This window comes from Eulemur rufifrons, chromosome 7 (genome assembly GCF_041146395.1).
Source record: "Eulemur rufifrons isolate Redbay chromosome 7, OSU_ERuf_1, whole genome shotgun sequence".
NCBI lineage: Eukaryota > Metazoa > Chordata > Mammalia > Primates > Lemuridae > Eulemur > Eulemur rufifrons.
In genome coordinates this window covers 4,014,949-4,032,609 of record NC_090989.1, presented here as the reverse complement: position 1 = coordinate 4,032,609, position 17,661 = coordinate 4,014,949, and the positions used below count along the sequence as shown (strand labels likewise).

The following is a 17,661-nucleotide window of genomic DNA, read 5'->3' as shown; positions in this document are numbered from 1 at the left end:
ATCCAGACAAAAACCAGAAACAAAATCCCTCAAGCCACTAAAGCTTGCAGAAGAGATGAGGGAACCAAGTTACACGTTAGTAACTAAAATACACATTAGTGTGTTTAGCATTTGGTGTATAAGCTTAATCGACATTTACTTTAACATAAATACCCGACACCATGAGAAAACAAACCTGGAACAAACGGCTTGGAAGAGAAACATTCACAGTATCAATACAGCCCGTGCCCCCACAGCGCTACCCTGACGCTTACTTCATCTCCTCGCCAACTCCCTGCCACGTTAGCGTTTTCCGCCACTTCAGAAAAGGCCGTGAGACGGAGGTGAGTGTGTCTACAGGGAGCAGAGCCCCAGACACAGGTGTTGGACAGTGAACAGAGAGCTCATGGGGTTAATCTGGGAATGGGATGGTTACAAACAGTTTTCCTTTTGAGAGCGAGAAATCTTAATCTAAAATTCCGACACCTTCACACTGGAATAAATTGGATACATTGAGTCCACCTGGATTTCAAAATCAAACAAAAAACACTATTATAAACTTCTGATCAGTGTCTGAAATTCGGACACACAATACCCTCTTAGAATGAACTCTTATGTGTCACAGGTTCTGTTTATCACGTGACCAACAGTAGTAACACTTCAAGTAGAACAAAATGTCAGAGTGACCGTCCTTCCCGAAGGACTGCTAGTGACTACTGACTTTGGGGACGAACCTGGTAGTATTAATACATTTTGAAACTCCAGGTGCTGTTTTACAATGATTAAAGTTGGAACATAATTTTTAAAAACAAGGGATGGTGAAAAAGTCATTTTAAAGTAACTTGATAATTCCCGGAACACCTAAGAAGTTTTTAATGTGTATTTTAAAGTGAAATTCTTAACGGAGTTTTCATTTCTCCCTCAAGAAAAGAATTTTATAACTTTTGTTTTTATATAGGTTTTTGTTCACCAATGGCACTATGGCCCCTAAGACATTTAATGTGTGAGGATTAACAAAAGAGCCTGGAGAAAGGAGCTCACCTGATTTCATACCTATGACAGAAGTGTTTGTAATGGCCTTTTAAATCTAATTGGAGGAAAATGCATCTTGTTGATCTGCCAAAACATTTTGCCCCAATGATAGCCGTTCTTTAACAAGCACGTCTACCAGAAGTTTGGCCTCTTTGTTGTTAAATTTCCATTCCTAAGACTGACACCTGAGACACAAAATAATTTTCTCTATCGCCCTAAAAGCACTTTGTTTTGGCCTTGGCAGTATTTGGCAAAAACCACGTGTGTGTGGCTAGCATGTTCTATGACCTGTCTCTTGTTGCTCCTCCCTTCCTTCCACAGACTTGCTGTGCTCTTGTCTAGCAAGTATGACAGGCAAGAAGAAAGATCTGGGTGTCACCTGCTCCAACGGTAGTATGAGAGCTTTTGTCAGGATAGTGAAGAATGTAAAAACCACATAAGAACTTACGTATCTTCACTTGAAGGAGGCTCAAAGTAAACTTAGGAAAGTGTTCAGCATAATATATATGCATAGGATATACTTAGTATTTGCATAAGTGTTCGAGTTCTATGGCTAATATCAAAGGCAAATATCTTCCTACATTTGTCATACCATTTCCACTCCTATCACAATTTCTCTATTTATCAAAAACCCTGCCTATGCCCCACTGCCCGGTACTCGGGGCCAGCTGCACCTTTTTATTCTAAGCAGCAAATCAGGAGAGGTGACCCATCGTTCCATTCACAGTGACAGCACAGCGAGCACCTCCTCCTTGTGACATGGTCCAGGCGTGGACCCCAAACGACACTTGTCGCAGTGCAGAGTGGGCCCCCCGCGCCTGCCCTCCACGGTCCCTTGGAGTGCACTATCTTAGCACAACGTACATCTCCTTCTAATATTCACCCTGAACTCTTGCATCTGAGCACAGCCAAGCTATGGGGCCGTCAGTCTCATTTGGCATCTGGTGGCAAATGGGGCTTCTTCGGTCCTCTCTGGGGGCAGCCTCCTGGCTGGAGACTCAGATTTTTTTTTTCCCTTTAAAAGACTAGATTGTTGGAAAAAACCCAGCTAGACAAGCGGGGTGTCGGACAGCTGGCTGACACTCTCGCTCCGTCCTGGGGAGGGCAGTTGCTGCGGGTCCACGTTTTCCGGCTTCAAGGAGGCACCATCTGTGGGCCCTACGTGCAGGGCTCCACGGGCCCGCCGTTCATGGCGCTCTTGCTCCTGTGCCTGGGGAGCAGCTTCTTGTTCAGAATCCTGGTGAGGGTGACCCCCTTTCTCCGGGCCTCCTCCGGCTGCTGCAGGAACACGAGGTCATTGTGTGACTGGCTCATGCCCGGGTCCTTCTGTTGATGCCGCCGGCGGAAAAACAGCTTTGCGCTTTTCCTCAGGATTCCTCCTGCAAGAGGAAAGCGCAGGGACGGTCAGGGGGGCTGGGGACACAAGGCCGAACAACTAGTCCAAAGGGAGAGAGGAAAAGGGGAAGCTTGAGTACCCCTAAAAAGGGGCCAGTTTACGACTTCAATGTACTGTTGCTATTCGCATAAGAACTGGAATGTGGCGTATATAAAACGAGAGTTTTTAAGATGAAATGCAAAAGACAACAGGAGAAGCCGTAAGCCTGGCCCGTCATGTGGTGCCATCCTCAGGGACAGCGTTCATACCACGGACGTTCTGGTCACTCGCAGTGGCAGCAGGGCTGCTGTTCCTCTGCTCACCACTTCCTTAGCAGGGTGTAACTGGAGAAGCAGGATTGTACCCCAGAAAGGACGGCCGTGCTCATGAGGTCAAATCAAGGACTCTGGGAACAAAGGTGCTCACTGTCTTAGAAGACTTAAATAATATTTCTTCTTTCAGGAGTCAGACTGTTTCATAATTCCAGATCCTATGGTGTATAGATCAGGCTGAGCCATCTGAAAACAGTTACTGGATCATTTTTGACCTACAAAACCTCAATTTCATCTGGTTCGGCCTATCTGTGTGTGATGTCAGCTAGAGGAATATGAAGTAGAAAAAAAAAAAACAGCAGCAGCAGCAACAATAATTTCAACAGCAACGATTCCTCACGGATCAAGTACGAGCTAAAGCAAGAGCCCCCTGGTCTGTTTGTTCACAGGTTAGTTTAACATCTTATAACCAAGGCCAGGGGAGTAATATTTCAGGCTAACGTGGGACATTCAGTACCACTTGCCCGTAGGCGGTAATGACTTAAAAAAAGATACATGTGATCCTCTTTGACGAGGGGCTTTGCACGTAACTTGGGAATTCGTTCTGTTTGCGATGGGCGCACCCAGCAAACATTCAGCAGTCACCCCAGGTAACCATGCACTTGGATCACCGCAGAAGGTAAAGAATATCAATTCCTCTTCCAGATGCACATGGCACCTGAGGGCAGCGAGGGAAACCCGACCCAGCCCTGCCTGGGCACCTCTGGTGACCAACAGCTGTCTGGGAAAGCAGCACTTTAAGGATGAACGTCCCGCTCCCGCCTGCTCTGCCAGGTTAAGGGGCAGAAACGACAAAGACGGGGAGCTCAAGGGAGGGGCTGCATTTAATCTGGTCAAAGCTGCCATAACATAACTTTTTAACTTTTCTCCTTAAGACACAAGCAAGTCTCCGATTATGAAGAATCCTCAGCACATTTTTCACAACTATCTGCCGTTGGGAGCCTGTGTGCAAGGGCTTCGGGGAACGGAAAAGGGTGAAGCAGTGTAAGTGTGCACACGACCTCGCTCGGTCAGCAGTGCTGACGGCCCCACCTGTGGGACGTCCCCGAAACACGCAGCGTGTTTCACCCATCAGGGTGTGCTGGACAGCCCAGTAGTGACCACCAGCTGGACGTGACTTTGGAGCTTGGCCAGAGAGACAGGCACAGGGGTGCCCATGGGGTTAAGGCACCTGCTGGGAAAATGCCCCCGGCACAGCGATAGGGGCTCCCAGGCAGAGGAACCCCCAGACGCAAGGGGACTCGAGCCCTTGGTGACCTCAGGTTGGGGGGTGAGGGGAAGAGGCCTAGGTGGTACTGCTCATCTCCAGGCACCTGCCTTAGGGCTCTGCTTCAGGCTGACCTTGGAGCCCCTGAAGGGCATGTGAATGGGGACAGAGGAGAGGAGGGAAGGCCCGAGGGGACCTGCAGAATTCACCAGGACTGCCCATTAGAGCCACCCCCTTGCCACCCCCCAGGGGAAATGACACACCAACTCGCCCCCCCACCCCGGGACAGCTGCAGACCTAAGGACTTAGGACCCGGGGAGTAAGAGGTTCTCTCCGGGAAGGGTCCCCCCATAAAGTCCATTTCATAGCTATCCCTCCGCTGAAATTGGTCTGGAGTCTGGGGCCAGGGCCTGAGTTAGGCAGGGACAGTGTTCCGGGCTGAACTGTGTCCCCTCAAAATCCATATGTTTAAAGTCCTAACCTCCAGAACCTCAGAATGTGACACTATTTGGAGATCGGGCCTTTGCAGATGGAATCAAGTTAAATGAGGTCATTAGGATGAGCCCCTAAGCCAATGTGCCTGGTGTCCTTAGAAAAAGGGGGAGTTTGGAAACAGACCCGGAAGGCAAACAGCATGAAGAGAGGCAGGGAGAGCGCCATGTGAAGGTCAAGGCAGAGGTCAGAGTGATGCCTCCACAAGCCAAGGAACACCAGACTGTCCCAAACCACCTGAGCTGCAGCGAGGCCTGGAACAGTCTCCTCTAGAGACGACAGAGGGGCCCCAAACCAGCTGACGCCTCGATCTCAGACATCCAGCCCACGGCACCGACAGAACCACAGATGCCCAGGCCACCTTGAAGGATCTGCCATGAGAGGGGCTGGGGACACCCGGGCAGGAGCGCTGCTCAAAACATCCCAGGTCTTTCTGACGTGCTGCTGGGTTAGCACCTGCTAGCCCAGGTCCCGCCAAACCACCACGGTGCCCAGAGCACCTGCAGGGGACAGACCAGCACGGAGAAGGGCAGGCGGTACGTCCATGCTCCTGTGCGCATTTCCTCATGCTGCTGTGCACGGCACTCCCGCAGGGCGTGTGGACAGACACAGCCCACCCGCTGCACGCACCTCCTCACGGGGAAGCCAAGAGGGACAGGCAAGGCGTGGCTGTGTTCAAAAGACTTTCAAAAGAGAATCTGCGCATTTCTGAGCAGTTGCTATAACTTGTTTAAGTGAAATTGTACTATAACTGCCTAAAACTCCAATTCTTGCCATATTATGAACTCTCAAGGGTTTCAGCCTGCGTGCAAGACTGGCAGACTGGGAAGATCTGCGTGACGTATCTGTTGGACGCTGTACTGCCAGCTGCGGCCTGTGCACAACCCGAGGGCTGACTTGTTTTTGTGGCACTGCCCGCCCCAGTGAGCCCGTGGCTGCCTGCTCGTGCCACGCACAGCGCTGGGGGCCTGCCACAGGGTCATCTGCTGTTCTTCCACCTCACTCATGACCCCTGGAGCAGGTCTGCTGTTCTGTGAAATTTTGGAGTGAAACGTCAATGCCAGGAACCAGAAGATGTCATAGGTACCCTCGTGCAAATCTTCCCGAAGTCATTTGTGTGACTTACACGCTTTCCCTTAACCTGACATGACTTGTCACGGCTTCCGTGGGGATGACATCAGCTTCTTGTACAGAGGACAGTCCTGTGAGGGGAGGGGCTGAGATTGGGGATTCTACAGGCTGGAACTCTAGGGACGTCCCCCAACAACCTCTGAGGAAGGAGAGGTCTTACCCTACGATTTCTAAGGTTGTTTTTCGTCATTGTTTTCCTCCTACTGGATTTTAAGACAGACTCTCCAACTAGCTATTTATGTCTGTTAGACTCGTAGATGAACAGGAAGACAAATGAGGAGGCTTCGGTTCGGGGGGCGACTGTCTGAGGTCACACAGTTATGAAGGTGGGCAAGGTGTGACGCCGGGCGCTCTGGCTCTGAAGCCCGAGTTCTCACACCCTACTCTTCCGTGTGGCTGAGGCGGGCGTCTGCGCTGATAAGCGGCCAGCCAGCTGTCTGGAGAAAAGGGCAGGCCGAGGCCCCCGGAGAGGGGCCTCCAGAGAGTGTGGACGGATCAAAGACCTCAGGGCCCCGGAGCAGAGCACCCGACCCCGGCAAGGACGTGGGCGGGGCTCCCAGAACCAGTTACATCTCCAGAGAGGCGTGCGGGGCCAGGCGGGAGAGGACGTTCTAATGAGCCAACTTTGTCTCTGGGTCGGCAGTCTGGCTCGTCCACCGTGACGAATAACTAATATAAACAGAGGCTTTCAATTTTCGTTTCTAACTGACAAAGTCTTCCTAAACTTGGCCACTACACACAGTTACCTCTGGGGTGAGCAGCGCCGGAAGGACGCGGCACGCAGACCCAGCTGCCCCTCGCTGGCGGAGAGGGGTGGCAGGGGAGGTCCCTGTCCGCCCACCTTGGCCAACAGCGGCCATGACTGCTAGTTCTCTGCGCAGCACCCGGTGATCAAATACTAATCAAGATGTTGCCATGAAGTATTTCGTAGATATAATTAACAGGCAGAGCCAGTTGACTATAAGTGAAGATTACCTGGACAACGTGGGTGGGCCTCGCACAACTAGCTGAAGGCCTTAAGAGCAAAAACTGAGGTTGTTCAGAGAAGAAGAAATTCTGCCTCAAGACTGAAGCGTCAGTGCCCACCGAGGTCTCTGCCTGCGCCTGCCCTGCAGATTCCAGACGTGGCCCCCGCAATCACGTGAGCCGATTCCTTAAAATATATAACCTACGGTTCTACTTCTCTGGAGGACCCAGACGGATATGCCGGAAGATTCGGTACGTTGCACCTGACTCTGAGCCCACAGAACCCGTTGCCCTTTGCTGATAGGGAAGTTCACACACTGGGCAAGAGCAGCTTGGCTGTTTTGATTTTATAAAGCCTGACTACCTTATCCCAGGCCACCTTCGCTGTACCGACAGCAAGACGAAAGGTTTAGACCTCACCCAAAGTCCCTGAAGACACAGTCTGGAGAGAGGCTATGTGAAACTTGAAGCAAATAACCAAGATTCTAAATGGGGGGTAGGGAGGAGGAAAAAGAAGTCTTTCACTGGTTCTAGCAAGGTTAAAAGAATTCACGAGAAGGCTCAGATATAAACATATATATGAAGCAATAAAAAAAAATGTTCTAAGTTATAGCTCTCGTGTCCTAGTACTTCCAGATATACTCCTATTTGTCTGCACAGAGTCTAACAGACATAAACAGCTAATTGAAGAACCCGTCTCATAAAATCCAGCAAGTAGGAAAACGGTGACCAAAAGCAACCTTAGATATTGTAGTTTGCTACGCCAAGAACAGCCGTAGATCTCAGCTGGAACCAGAAATGGTCCTTTTATAGAAGTGACGCTTTTTACAGCTGGAGCACAAGGAAGGGAACGGTGGGTGTCACCGCGAGGTCTCCTGGGCACGGCAGGTGCTGCACGGACGGGGGCCAGTGCGCTTTGGGGAAGGAACAGGGGAAACAGGCAGCCTGGGAGGGCCGAGCAGAGGGGCAGGAGGGGAGGGAAGGCGGGCGGGTCAGCGCTGCCGCTGCAGGCTTTTCTCACAGGACGGCTACACGTAATTCAAAAACAGAAGACAAAAATAACTTACTGTGGAGGCAATTAATTCTTGTTGGCATAGCGATCCTCTTAAGCGAAAGGGAACGAGCGCGGGATGAAGAGAAGTGAGAGGTGAGGAGAATTTAGCAAGAGCAACGTCAGAACCGAGTCAGCCGAGCCTGGGCCACCTGCCTCCCACGCACGCGAGAAGTCACCGTGCAGGACATTGGGCAAGGTTTCTCACGGTTTAATTTTTTTTTTCCAATACCTCCCTCTTCGATACTTTTTTAAACTAAAAATAAATGTAAATTTGGGGAATAAATTTCCTGTGTTGGCTACAGCATCACAATATATACATTTCCAACCAGCAAAATTCCGGAATTATTCTAATACAAGGATGCTCAGAAGCCCCCCACAAACTCCTTGCTATGCCAGGGAGACAGGTGGTCCTTAAACCAAAAAAAAAAAAAAACCCACAACAAATGAAAACAAGCTTTAGTTTGAAAGGGAGAGGAAACCCCACAGACTGGCTCCCTATCACCAGTTGTGAAAATTTTTGGTGAAAAGTGGAAACCGTAAACAAAGAATCGTCTAGGATTCTGACGTCTCAAAGAGATGCTAAGTACAAGCCTCTTAAAACACACCGGAATGAAAAAGCAATTTTAAAACCGCTGCCAAGTATGTCCTTTCCAAAGCCTCGGGCCAGTGCAGCAGCGCCGCAGAGGTAAGGCGCCGCGCCCCGAATGCCAACCCTCTGCGGGAGCCGAGCGCCTGCCCTGTGTCCCAAGGCCGCTCGTCCACCTGCCAGAGAAGGAGAGAGCGGGGCGGCTGCCACAGCACGGGCCGAAGGGAAAGAACTCCCTGGAAGGAAAATCGGGTTGCAGGGAGGAAGAACGGCTGGCGAAGGAACACTGGTTTTTGGATGAGCAGGGTGAGCAAGGCTGGGCATTTCAGAGTGAACAAGGAGGGCAGACTGGGGCTTTGGGTTCTGCGAGGACAAGAGGAAATGGCCCATCGGGTTGAGGATGGGACACCCCACCCTGCGCCCGTGTTTCCTGCCTTGCCCGGCGCTCACCCGCGGCCTCGGTTCTACCCGCCTCGGTTCTACCCGCCTCGGGCTCCTCTGGTCCCAAGACAAAGAACAGGCCAGAGGTGTGCTGTGCCAGGTGACCAGGTCACCTCTGACATAACCATGCAGAGGCTTCGTAACGGAGCGAGGGAGGCTGCCACAGACAGGGTCAGTGAGCGGGTTACAGCCCCAAGGGCCCCGTGGACTCCACGCACACGGCCCCACGAGGTCTGGACGCCGGACCTGGCATCCCCTCCGCCTTTCCCGCTCTCCTCCTCTAACTTCCAGCTCCTGCTCTGCACGGGCACGGGCGAGGGCATGGGCCGCGGGAGAGCAGCCACTGCACAACGGCCGAGGGACACAAGGCAGGAAGTGGGGGAAGCGACACAGGTGAGGAGCCCACGGCTGTCACCTGTGGCACCACAGACACGGGGACCAGACACCGCTGCGGGGAGGCTGCCTCGTAGGGGGCATCCGGTGCACTGTCGGGTGTCGAGCGGCAGCCCTGGCCTCAACCCACTGGCTGCCAGGAGCACCCCGACCCCCAGGGTGACGACTAAAACTGTCTCAGACGTTGTCAATACTCCCTGGGGGCAGCATCGCCGGATTTGAGAACCCTGGTCTGCGGCAACACGCACACAGGACAAGAAGGGCGGCGGCAGGGCAGCTCACCAAACCCCGCGCTCTCGGTGGCGGAGACGCCCTCGTGGACAAGCGCAGCAACCCCGATGGTCCCGAGAGAGCCCCGGAGCCCACGTGGGAGGCAGAGCCAGGGCGTGGCTTCGCTACCTCCCTCCACCCGGCCCTGCCTTCTGCACGGGGCTGCCCTTGCCACGCCCTGAACGGGGCGTTCCGTGGGCACAGGGGGTGCGCATGATCCCTGTTTCACGGAGGAGGAAGCTGAGGCTCAGTGAGTCTTGGAGACGCACGTCTAGGACCGACTCCAAGCCCTGAGACTGTCTTCCCTCAGCAAATGCATTTAGGTTACTACTATGCCAAGGTGCTGTCTGGGCAAAACTGCACATACTTAAAGAAATTCATAATTTAAAAGCAATGATTTAGTGCCAATAGAAAATAATCAATTATTCTAACGAAGTGATTACCTCATTACTACGCACATATTAAGTTAATCAATTAGTGACTCTAGGGAGCTTCTGTCCCCTCGATACCATGAGGTCCAGGTGGTGAGGTTTCGTTTGGTTTTAGCTGGAGGGGACAGTCTGAGAGGTACAAGTGGGCAGAGCTGCCATATCCACAGCGGGAGGAGACCTAGTCTCTGGCTGGCTTTGCTCCGGGTCTCTCTGGCCCCATTGCCGTGCGTGGCTGTTGGTGACCCCTGAGAGCCAGGTGGAGTGAGCTCAGATGGCGGAAGGGGCGGCTCCGGGCATGAACACAAGCTAGCTGGAGATGGAGATGCTCACACACAGGATGTGCCCCCATGGGCGCTAAATGACTCAAGCATTCAGCACAGGGTGTTTTGGGGGCGGGGAGTGAGGTCGGAATGGAGTTTGTGGAGGACAAAGGGAAGGAAAGCAGATGACGAGAAGGAAAATTTCACTTGGAAACCAGCAGGAGAGCGAAGCCACCAAGAGGGAGGTGCGGGGGGCGGGGCCGGGGCTCAGGAGCAGATACCTTTACGCTTTTTGACAGCGCCCGGCTCTGAGACGCTCAGGGAGCTCTCCGACAGCTCGTCCCCATCAGGGTCCAGCGGGGCTGGGCTGCTCCACGCTGCCACCGGAGGCTCCTTCTCCAGGTCCCAGGAGTCCAGTTCATTTTCCTGGGGCTCGGGGTCTGGGGGGGCCTGGGCAGGCGGGTCCTCCTCCGGCGGGGCAGAGGCCGCAGCTGCATCCAGGGGGGATGAGGTGTCCTCCCGGTGGGCACTGTCCATGGCAGCCGCGTAGTCCTGCATCAGGGCAGCGTCGTGGTCCTGAGATAGTGAGGTCTGTCCGGGCAAAACGCACCATCAGAGGCCGAGGGTGAAGGAAAAAGTCAGCGCAGGGGAAGATGAAGGGATGCGTGGAGGCGGGGGTGGGGGGGGGTGGGGAGGGGTCTGGAGAATCCAAAAAGTCGCGTATACAACGTGGCAGCTGCTCACACAACAAGGGGCTGGGGCAGGTCTCTGCATGCAGGCCGTCAGGGCCGCCTGGCAGTGAGGGGACTGCCCCCGAGCCCCCAGGCCAGAGGGGTCGGGAAGCAGTGTACACCCTGCCCCAGCAGGTGGGTAGGAGCTGAGACTCCAGAGTGGGCACTTCCTCCCAAGCAGCCACAGCAAGGCGGGGACAAAGGAAGTGAGCGTGGGTATTTGAAATTTAGTTTATCTCTTAACCTATGTTCCTACAGCATTTTCATGTTACCTGCAAGTAGAAATTCATCAGTATACACTTTGTATCTTTTTAAGACTCATATTTGTGTATCAAACATTTAGGTGCTAAATTAATCTGTGGGGTTGAGAATGGGGATGGTGGTTCCCGGGGGCTGGGAAAGGACCGGGAGCGGGTACGGGCTCCTTGGGGGTGGTCACACTGTCCTTGGCCTGGGTGGCAGTTATATGGGGAGTTTGCTTAGTGACAATGGCGCTTTTCTGAGAGTGCTGGCTTGCAGAAGCACCCACGGCCTAGCGATGGCATGCTTTGGCATCAATAAAGATAATAACTGCAGTGGATTAAGAACTTTATGTGGTAAGTTCCAAGAGCTCCTGATGATTCTAAAATAAAACATCGGAGAAAGTACAGGGAGACGACCTTGGGTCTGGCCCTCACTCCCTCATCCGCCCGCCCGGGCCGGAAGAAAGCCCACTGCGCCCCGTGGGCCCTGCTGGCTGCGCTGGAGATGTGCTCACGGCCACTGCGGGCTGGCGCCGTGGGGACCCGGAGCAAGGCCACCCACCCTCCAGGTGCAACAGCAGCATGGCTGACTCCTCTTCAGCCCCTCCCAGGCCCGGTTCTGGCCCCGCTCCCGGCCGCCGAGGGTCCGTTCTTCACGCCAGCCTGCCCACCCTCTCGGGGCCCTCGCAGTGTCCCATCCACCCTCCTCGCTCAAACTGCTTCCTTCTCACCCCCTCCTGCTCCAAACCCAAACCGCCCACCCCCCTTCCACTTGTTCCTTTGGAAAAGTGGAGGGAGAGCGCCAGCCTGTGCACGGCGCCCAGCCCTGAGGGTGACCTCTGGCTGACCGCGGCCGGTCAGCCTCACACCCAGCCCTGCACTCCGCAGACGAGCCGCAGCCGGAGAAGGGACACAGCCGGGGTGTCCACGGAGGACACAACGCTCCTTCCCGCTCTCTGAGTGCAAAAGGAATAAACACACACTGCAAAAAATGAAAATGCTTCGGAAACGTGCACTGTGGAGAGTGAGAGATCCCCAGGGGGCGGCGAGGAGGGTGGAGGGTCTGCAACGGGGATCTCATACCACGTCCTCCACTTTCAGCAGTTTCCCTTGAAACAATTCACCAACCTCAGCACCCGGAGCATCACAATGAGAAACTTGCAAGTTTCCTTCATAAACAGGAAAGACTGCATAAACAAACCGCCACGAATCACTCCCCTGCTGGGTGAGGAACGTGATTCCATGTTTGTAAATGGAACCTTCTGGAAACCTCTGGCTGCTGATTGAGTGCTTGGGCTGATTTCTAGCAGGTCCCTGACAGACCCACCAACTCCCACGCCCAGGACTGTACCTTGGAGATCCCTGATATGATAATAGTACTCTTCTTTCGCGGAGACTTGAGTTTCAGCTTTGAAGATTCACTGAGCTGTCGAATGGCCACTTCGGCCACTGGGTCCGAACTGTTCAACACCAACAGCTCTGCCGGAGAGAAGGCAGTGTTGAGTCCACTGGCAAGAATTAAACACTTCCGTGGGCACTTCCAGGGACGATGGAAATGGCCCACAAGCAGTGGTTAGCAAGTATTTTCCACAAAGGGCCCAGCGTGAATAGCTTAGGCCTTGCAGTCCCTGGACAGTCCCTGAAATGGCCCCTTAGTGGGGCGGAAGGCAGCCAGGAAGCTCGGGTGAGTGAGTGGGCACAGCTGGGGTCTGGGCTGCACAGCGGAGAGGGACCCCGGGGGCTGGCTCCCCTGGCCACAGACCAGACGAGGATCCCTTGGTGGAACGTCAGCCCGGGGTCTTTTATAAAGGGGTCCTGCCCAGGCGAAGGCCCCCATGGTACGAGGTGATGGGGTGCACTGCCAGGGGTTGGGGGAAGGCTGGAGAGGGACACTGGGAGAGGCAGCAGGAGGAGGGGCAGGGCCTGTCTGTGTCCAAGAAGCTGCCAGTGGCAGGGCAGTGTCCAAAAAACCAGGAAAACTCCTGTGTGGGAAGAGGCAGTTTAAACTCCACCAGGCTGAGCGAATATAAAACCACCTGAGCACCACCCCGAAATCCGCCGCCCACCCCTTCTTGCTCCACTGGGACCTCAGCGGACTCGGTGAACGGGCAAGACGAGCAAGGGGGAAGCGCCCACCTGCCCTGTCTCTCTGGGCTGGAAGTTAACCCCCCAATTTAGATTGTGCTGTGATTTAAAGATGTCTTTGAAGATGTCTGTTACCCGAAAGTGACCATTAAAATGGGGAATTTGCAACCAGAGCTGGGGGACACGACTCCTAAGCAGGTTTAAGCTGACAAAGGGGACAATAAAGTGGACGTGAAGATTATGCTCCAAGTCCTACTGATCTGATAATGTAACGAGTGTGCTGAACAAGAGAAAACGTTCAGAAACTGCATGAGCGAAGCCTCGGCTGGGATTTATGTTTGTTGTGCTGACGCCTCCCCAAGACTGAGCAGGGAGGTGAGCACCACTCCCGGGCTCCCGTCACTTTGGATTTCCCTCCCTTCCCTCCCTCCTCCTGCAGGCACTACTCAAAAACAAACCAAAACACCACCACTCTTCCCAGGCTGAAAAGGAGATTTTTACTTCTCGCCAGATGAAAGATGCTGGAGCACAGCTCCCAAGTCTCTACAGGCGCTAAAAGGAGAACAGGTGGGCGCCTGCTTTACCTGTGTCTGAAGAAGACAGCGTCTTGCTGACGGGGGCGCCATGGCAGGCGATGGCCTGGACGGAGATGTCCTTCTCGACCACCTTCACCTTGATGGGCGTCTTCGCGGGAGACTCTGCCAGGGAAAGACCCCATTACCCAGGGCTCCTTCGTTGTTGCCGAGGAGGGAAATGGCGCCTCTCATGGCAACCCCAGCGAGGGCAGTGGGTAGGGGCAAGGTTTACCGAAACCTTAAGACCGAACAATCTCTCTTAGTCTTTTCTGGGGGGTGAGGTGAGCAGAGGCAAGAGCGGTGTTGGGTGCCCGGTTTAAATACAATTGCAGAAACGTTTTAATGCAGCCAGAATTTTCCTTGCTATTGTGCATTCCTGCACTGTGCCAAGTGATCTATTCCGGGAAGATACTACTTTTGCACAAGCAGAGACACAGTAAACACTGGAAAAAATAATAAATCATACAAGTTGCCTATGAGGCTGTGGCTGTGGGGACAGGTATGGAATTCAGCTGGATCTAAGTGACATCATGTCAAGCCTTCTAATAAACGATTTTTAACATAGGAAAGTCTACCCTGACCACTCATGTCGAATTTTTTAAGATAGCTCGCCGTTCCCACACAAATGTAACGGAGTGCTTGCTATAACTTGGTTGCACTTATACCAAAGTGTAACTATTTATAACGTCTAGACTTTAGGGTCAACTATGGGGTTGAACCCTGCTTCAACTAATCATGTATTTATTGGACAGAATAGAAAGATAATTGTCCAACAATAACAAAACCTAAGCGCGAGTCTTGCCAATTACCATTCTTCCTACGCCATGAGATTTTTAGTGAGACCCAGCGCTGCAGCCCCGGCCCTCTGCAGTGCGTCTATGACACTGTGCTCTACGGCCTCACCAGAGCTCGGCGGGGACGCCCTCCCCACGTCAAAGCGAGGCTTGGTCTTCACGGCAGTGACAGTAGTGACTATGGTCCCACAGGGCATCACCGTGCGGTCCTTCTCTATCTTTGCAGCAGGAACAGAGGGAGGGACTTGCCAGGACTTCAGTTCACCGGGTTCTACGTAAGAAAACTGCAAGAAGACTTGTTACTTGTTTTGCAGCACAGGCAAAGGCTGATGAGCAGGGAACTCTGGCTTCTTTTGAAATAACCAATGATCTCTTCACTTGATGTCACTTAGCATTTCCAGTTAATCAGGATTTTCCCAGAATTAACACAGAACCACGAGATCCGAGCTCAAACAGCCAACTCAACACATGACGATGGAATAAAAGCTGGAGAACCAAACAAATGTCAAAAGGCCTTTCTGGCTTGGGGCCATCGAGGGGCCTCACGGATGGCTCTTTCCTACAGCCGACAACCCAACCCGACCACGGGCAGGAGGCGCCCCACTCGAGTCGAGAAATGCATAGCATGAAACAGCATCTCCTCGCAGGTGAGCTTCCAGTTCACAGGGAAACCAGAGCCAGACTCTGGCAGACATGAGTTAAGATGCTCTTAGATCAACTGGATCAAGCCAGAGCCTGGCCATGGGGGAGAACATCCCCGTACCTCTGCCGTGACCGAACCCAGCACCGAGCTGCCAAGGGCGGATCCGCTGGTCAGCGTAAAGCTTTGTGGTCCAGAAGGCTGCTTCTTAAATAAGTCTAAAGGAACCGTCGTCACTGCCAACAGACCTAGAAAGACAGGAGACAAGCAAGAAGTGCGGCTGATGTTTCCACAGGAGTCCATGCAAGCGGGAAGGTCACCGTGAACCGCTACAACCAGCACACGCTCCTGACCTGTGTCCTGTCAACTTCAAAATGCTCGCGTTTCCGAACACTCTAAAAAAGTCATTGACATGAAAGACAAAGGAAGCTGTGTAAATGTCACAAGACAAAGGAGGCTAAAGCGATGTGGCCGTCAGAGGCAGTATCTGACCCAGTGCCGGAGTGACAGGTAGTGCTGGGAAGGAAATCACTGGGCCCAGTGACCAATGCGGGCAGGCAGATGAAAGAATCGCATCAGTGTAAATTCAGGAAGCTGACAGCTGTACCGTGGACACGGAGGAAAACATCACTATTCTTAGGAAATAAATACTATAGAATTTAGGGGAACAGGGCCAAGACATACATAATTACCCGCAAATTGTGTGTGTGTAAAGAGAGAGTGAGGGGGAGGGACGCGGGAGGGGAGAGAGAGAAACGCACCTGACCAAGGGTGAGCACAAATAATAAAGGAAATGGGGCGAATGTTAAAAATACAAGCGTCTGAGTACAGGCTATATGGTTGCTCTTCGCATCATTTTTGTAAGTTTGAAACGTCATCGATTCCATCAGGCTGGGCTGGGACGAAGTCTGCACGGGCAGCGGGAGTGGTGATGCCGGCACGGGATTAGACGTCAGCTTCTCCCCAGGCCAACAGCGCCCCCCACCTTCTCTCCCCATTTCTCATCTCGTGAGCAGCCCGGCTATCTCATGACCCCAGGATCAAGGGAATTGCCTCAGAATTCTTGCTAAAAACTAGCACACAACTAGTTAGTTAGGAGAAACAACTACCTCTTGATTTCATGGTGGGATAAGCCAGGCAAGGGACCCCTCTTCCCAATTTTGGTATGTTTATAGGGATTTTTAAAAATCTAATAAATATTGAAACTACTGATTGGTATACGTGTACACACACAGGTCTCTGTTCACTTTAGTGACTTTACCTCTAATTGCTGCTTTCTTGTACCTACACTGTGTGTCCAGTGTGAGCCACTGCGGTTTACCTCCCAGGGAAAAGCCACGTGGAATTCACGCAGACAGGAAGCAGAATGGGGAAGAGAAGTTCCGCAGAGGGTGGCGACGGTGGCGGCACAGCAACGCATGGCAACATTAATGCCCCTTAACTGTATACTTAAAAATAGCTAAGATGGTAAATTTTATATTATGTGTATTTTGCCACAACTCAATTTTTTTACAAAGAAGGTCTGTGGAGGATGGGAGGGTTCAGAACTGCTTCTCTAAGCCAAGAAGTATTGAATAAAAGATTTTGGAATTTTTTTTTTGTTAAAAAAAAAAAACAAACGTAAAACCAAGTTGAACATTTCCCCAAAATGTATGACCTTGTAAATAACTGAAACTGCTTTTCCACCAAACATTCCCTCGGGAAAACCCAGAGCGGTTTAGGGGAGGGGTCAGGTCCCTCCGCTGGGTCTCGCCTCACTCCCCCGGGCCCGGGTGACCCTCCCCAAGGCAGCGCGGCTGTCGGTCTGCTCGACACCCACCTTCTGAGCCCACCTCCGAAATCTGCAGGTGTAACTCCTTCGACTTGGCACTCAGCTCACTGTGGAAAGGGAAAAAGGTCAGGAATCCTAAAAAATACAATGCTTTATTATTTTTTCAAAATATAGTTATTTATTTTTCTCTGGTTGTAGAGAGAAATAAAGCTGTCAATATTTAAGAAACTACAGAGACATATAAGCAAAAAGGGAAAGATTATCTGCAGCCTCTCCATTCAGAAACAGCAGCTGCCCGCGTCTGGGACCAGCCTTGCAGAGCTGCCGGGGGAACCTGTGACATTCTCAGTTTGGGATTTTTGCCCAGTTTTCTAAGGGAGTGTTCACATTTTTGTTAATGACTCATAAAAGCCCTTTACATATATATATGCACACACACACATATATACACACATGGGACATTTTCTTCCATGACTTTTTCTAATTATTTATTTTTTACTCAGCAGATAGCAATTGAATCCAACATTTTGGTAGTCAGCTACTTTATGGAATTATTACTTAATAATATTTCTACTAGTTTTCTAATATTATTTACTTCTATCCTATATCCATTATTATTTCTAATAGTTTTAGTTGACTTACTTGGATAGACCATATCTTGAATAGTGTAACATTATCTCTAAATGATTAGTTTTGCCTCTTCCTTTTCAGTAGTTGTATATCGTTTTTTTCCCTTATCTAATTGCATCAACCAGCACTTCTAGAATAAACTAATGAGCAACATTCCCTTGACTTTGGTGGGACTGCTTCTGGTATTTACCATCTGCAGTGGTTTTATTTTTTTTTTAAATCTTATTAAAGAACTTTCCATAAA

At 51.9% G+C, this 17,661-nt stretch overlaps 1 protein-coding gene across 1 annotated transcript in view; it reads right to left on the bottom strand.

Annotated features, from left to right (window-relative positions):
• Positions 1–1,861: 1,861 nt before the first annotated feature.
• C2CD2 (C2 calcium dependent domain containing 2) overlaps positions 1,862–17,661 on the bottom strand; it is a 47,700-nt gene continuing 31,900 nt past the window's right edge. Inside the window, exons 8-14 of the mRNA XM_069474934.1 lie at positions 16,836–16,894; positions 15,140–15,264; positions 14,486–14,660; positions 13,592–13,705; positions 12,274–12,401; positions 10,231–10,540; positions 1,862–2,390 (exon numbers count right to left, since the gene is read on the bottom strand). Of these exons, the coding sequence (XP_069331035.1) occupies positions 2,170–2,390; positions 10,231–10,540; positions 12,274–12,401; positions 13,592–13,705; positions 14,486–14,660; positions 15,140–15,264; positions 16,836–16,894 (1,132 nt within the window). The 3' untranslated portion in view covers positions 1,862–2,169. The remainder of the gene's footprint in view (positions 2,391–10,230; positions 10,541–12,273; positions 12,402–13,591; positions 13,706–14,485; positions 14,661–15,139; positions 15,265–16,835; positions 16,895–17,661) is intronic.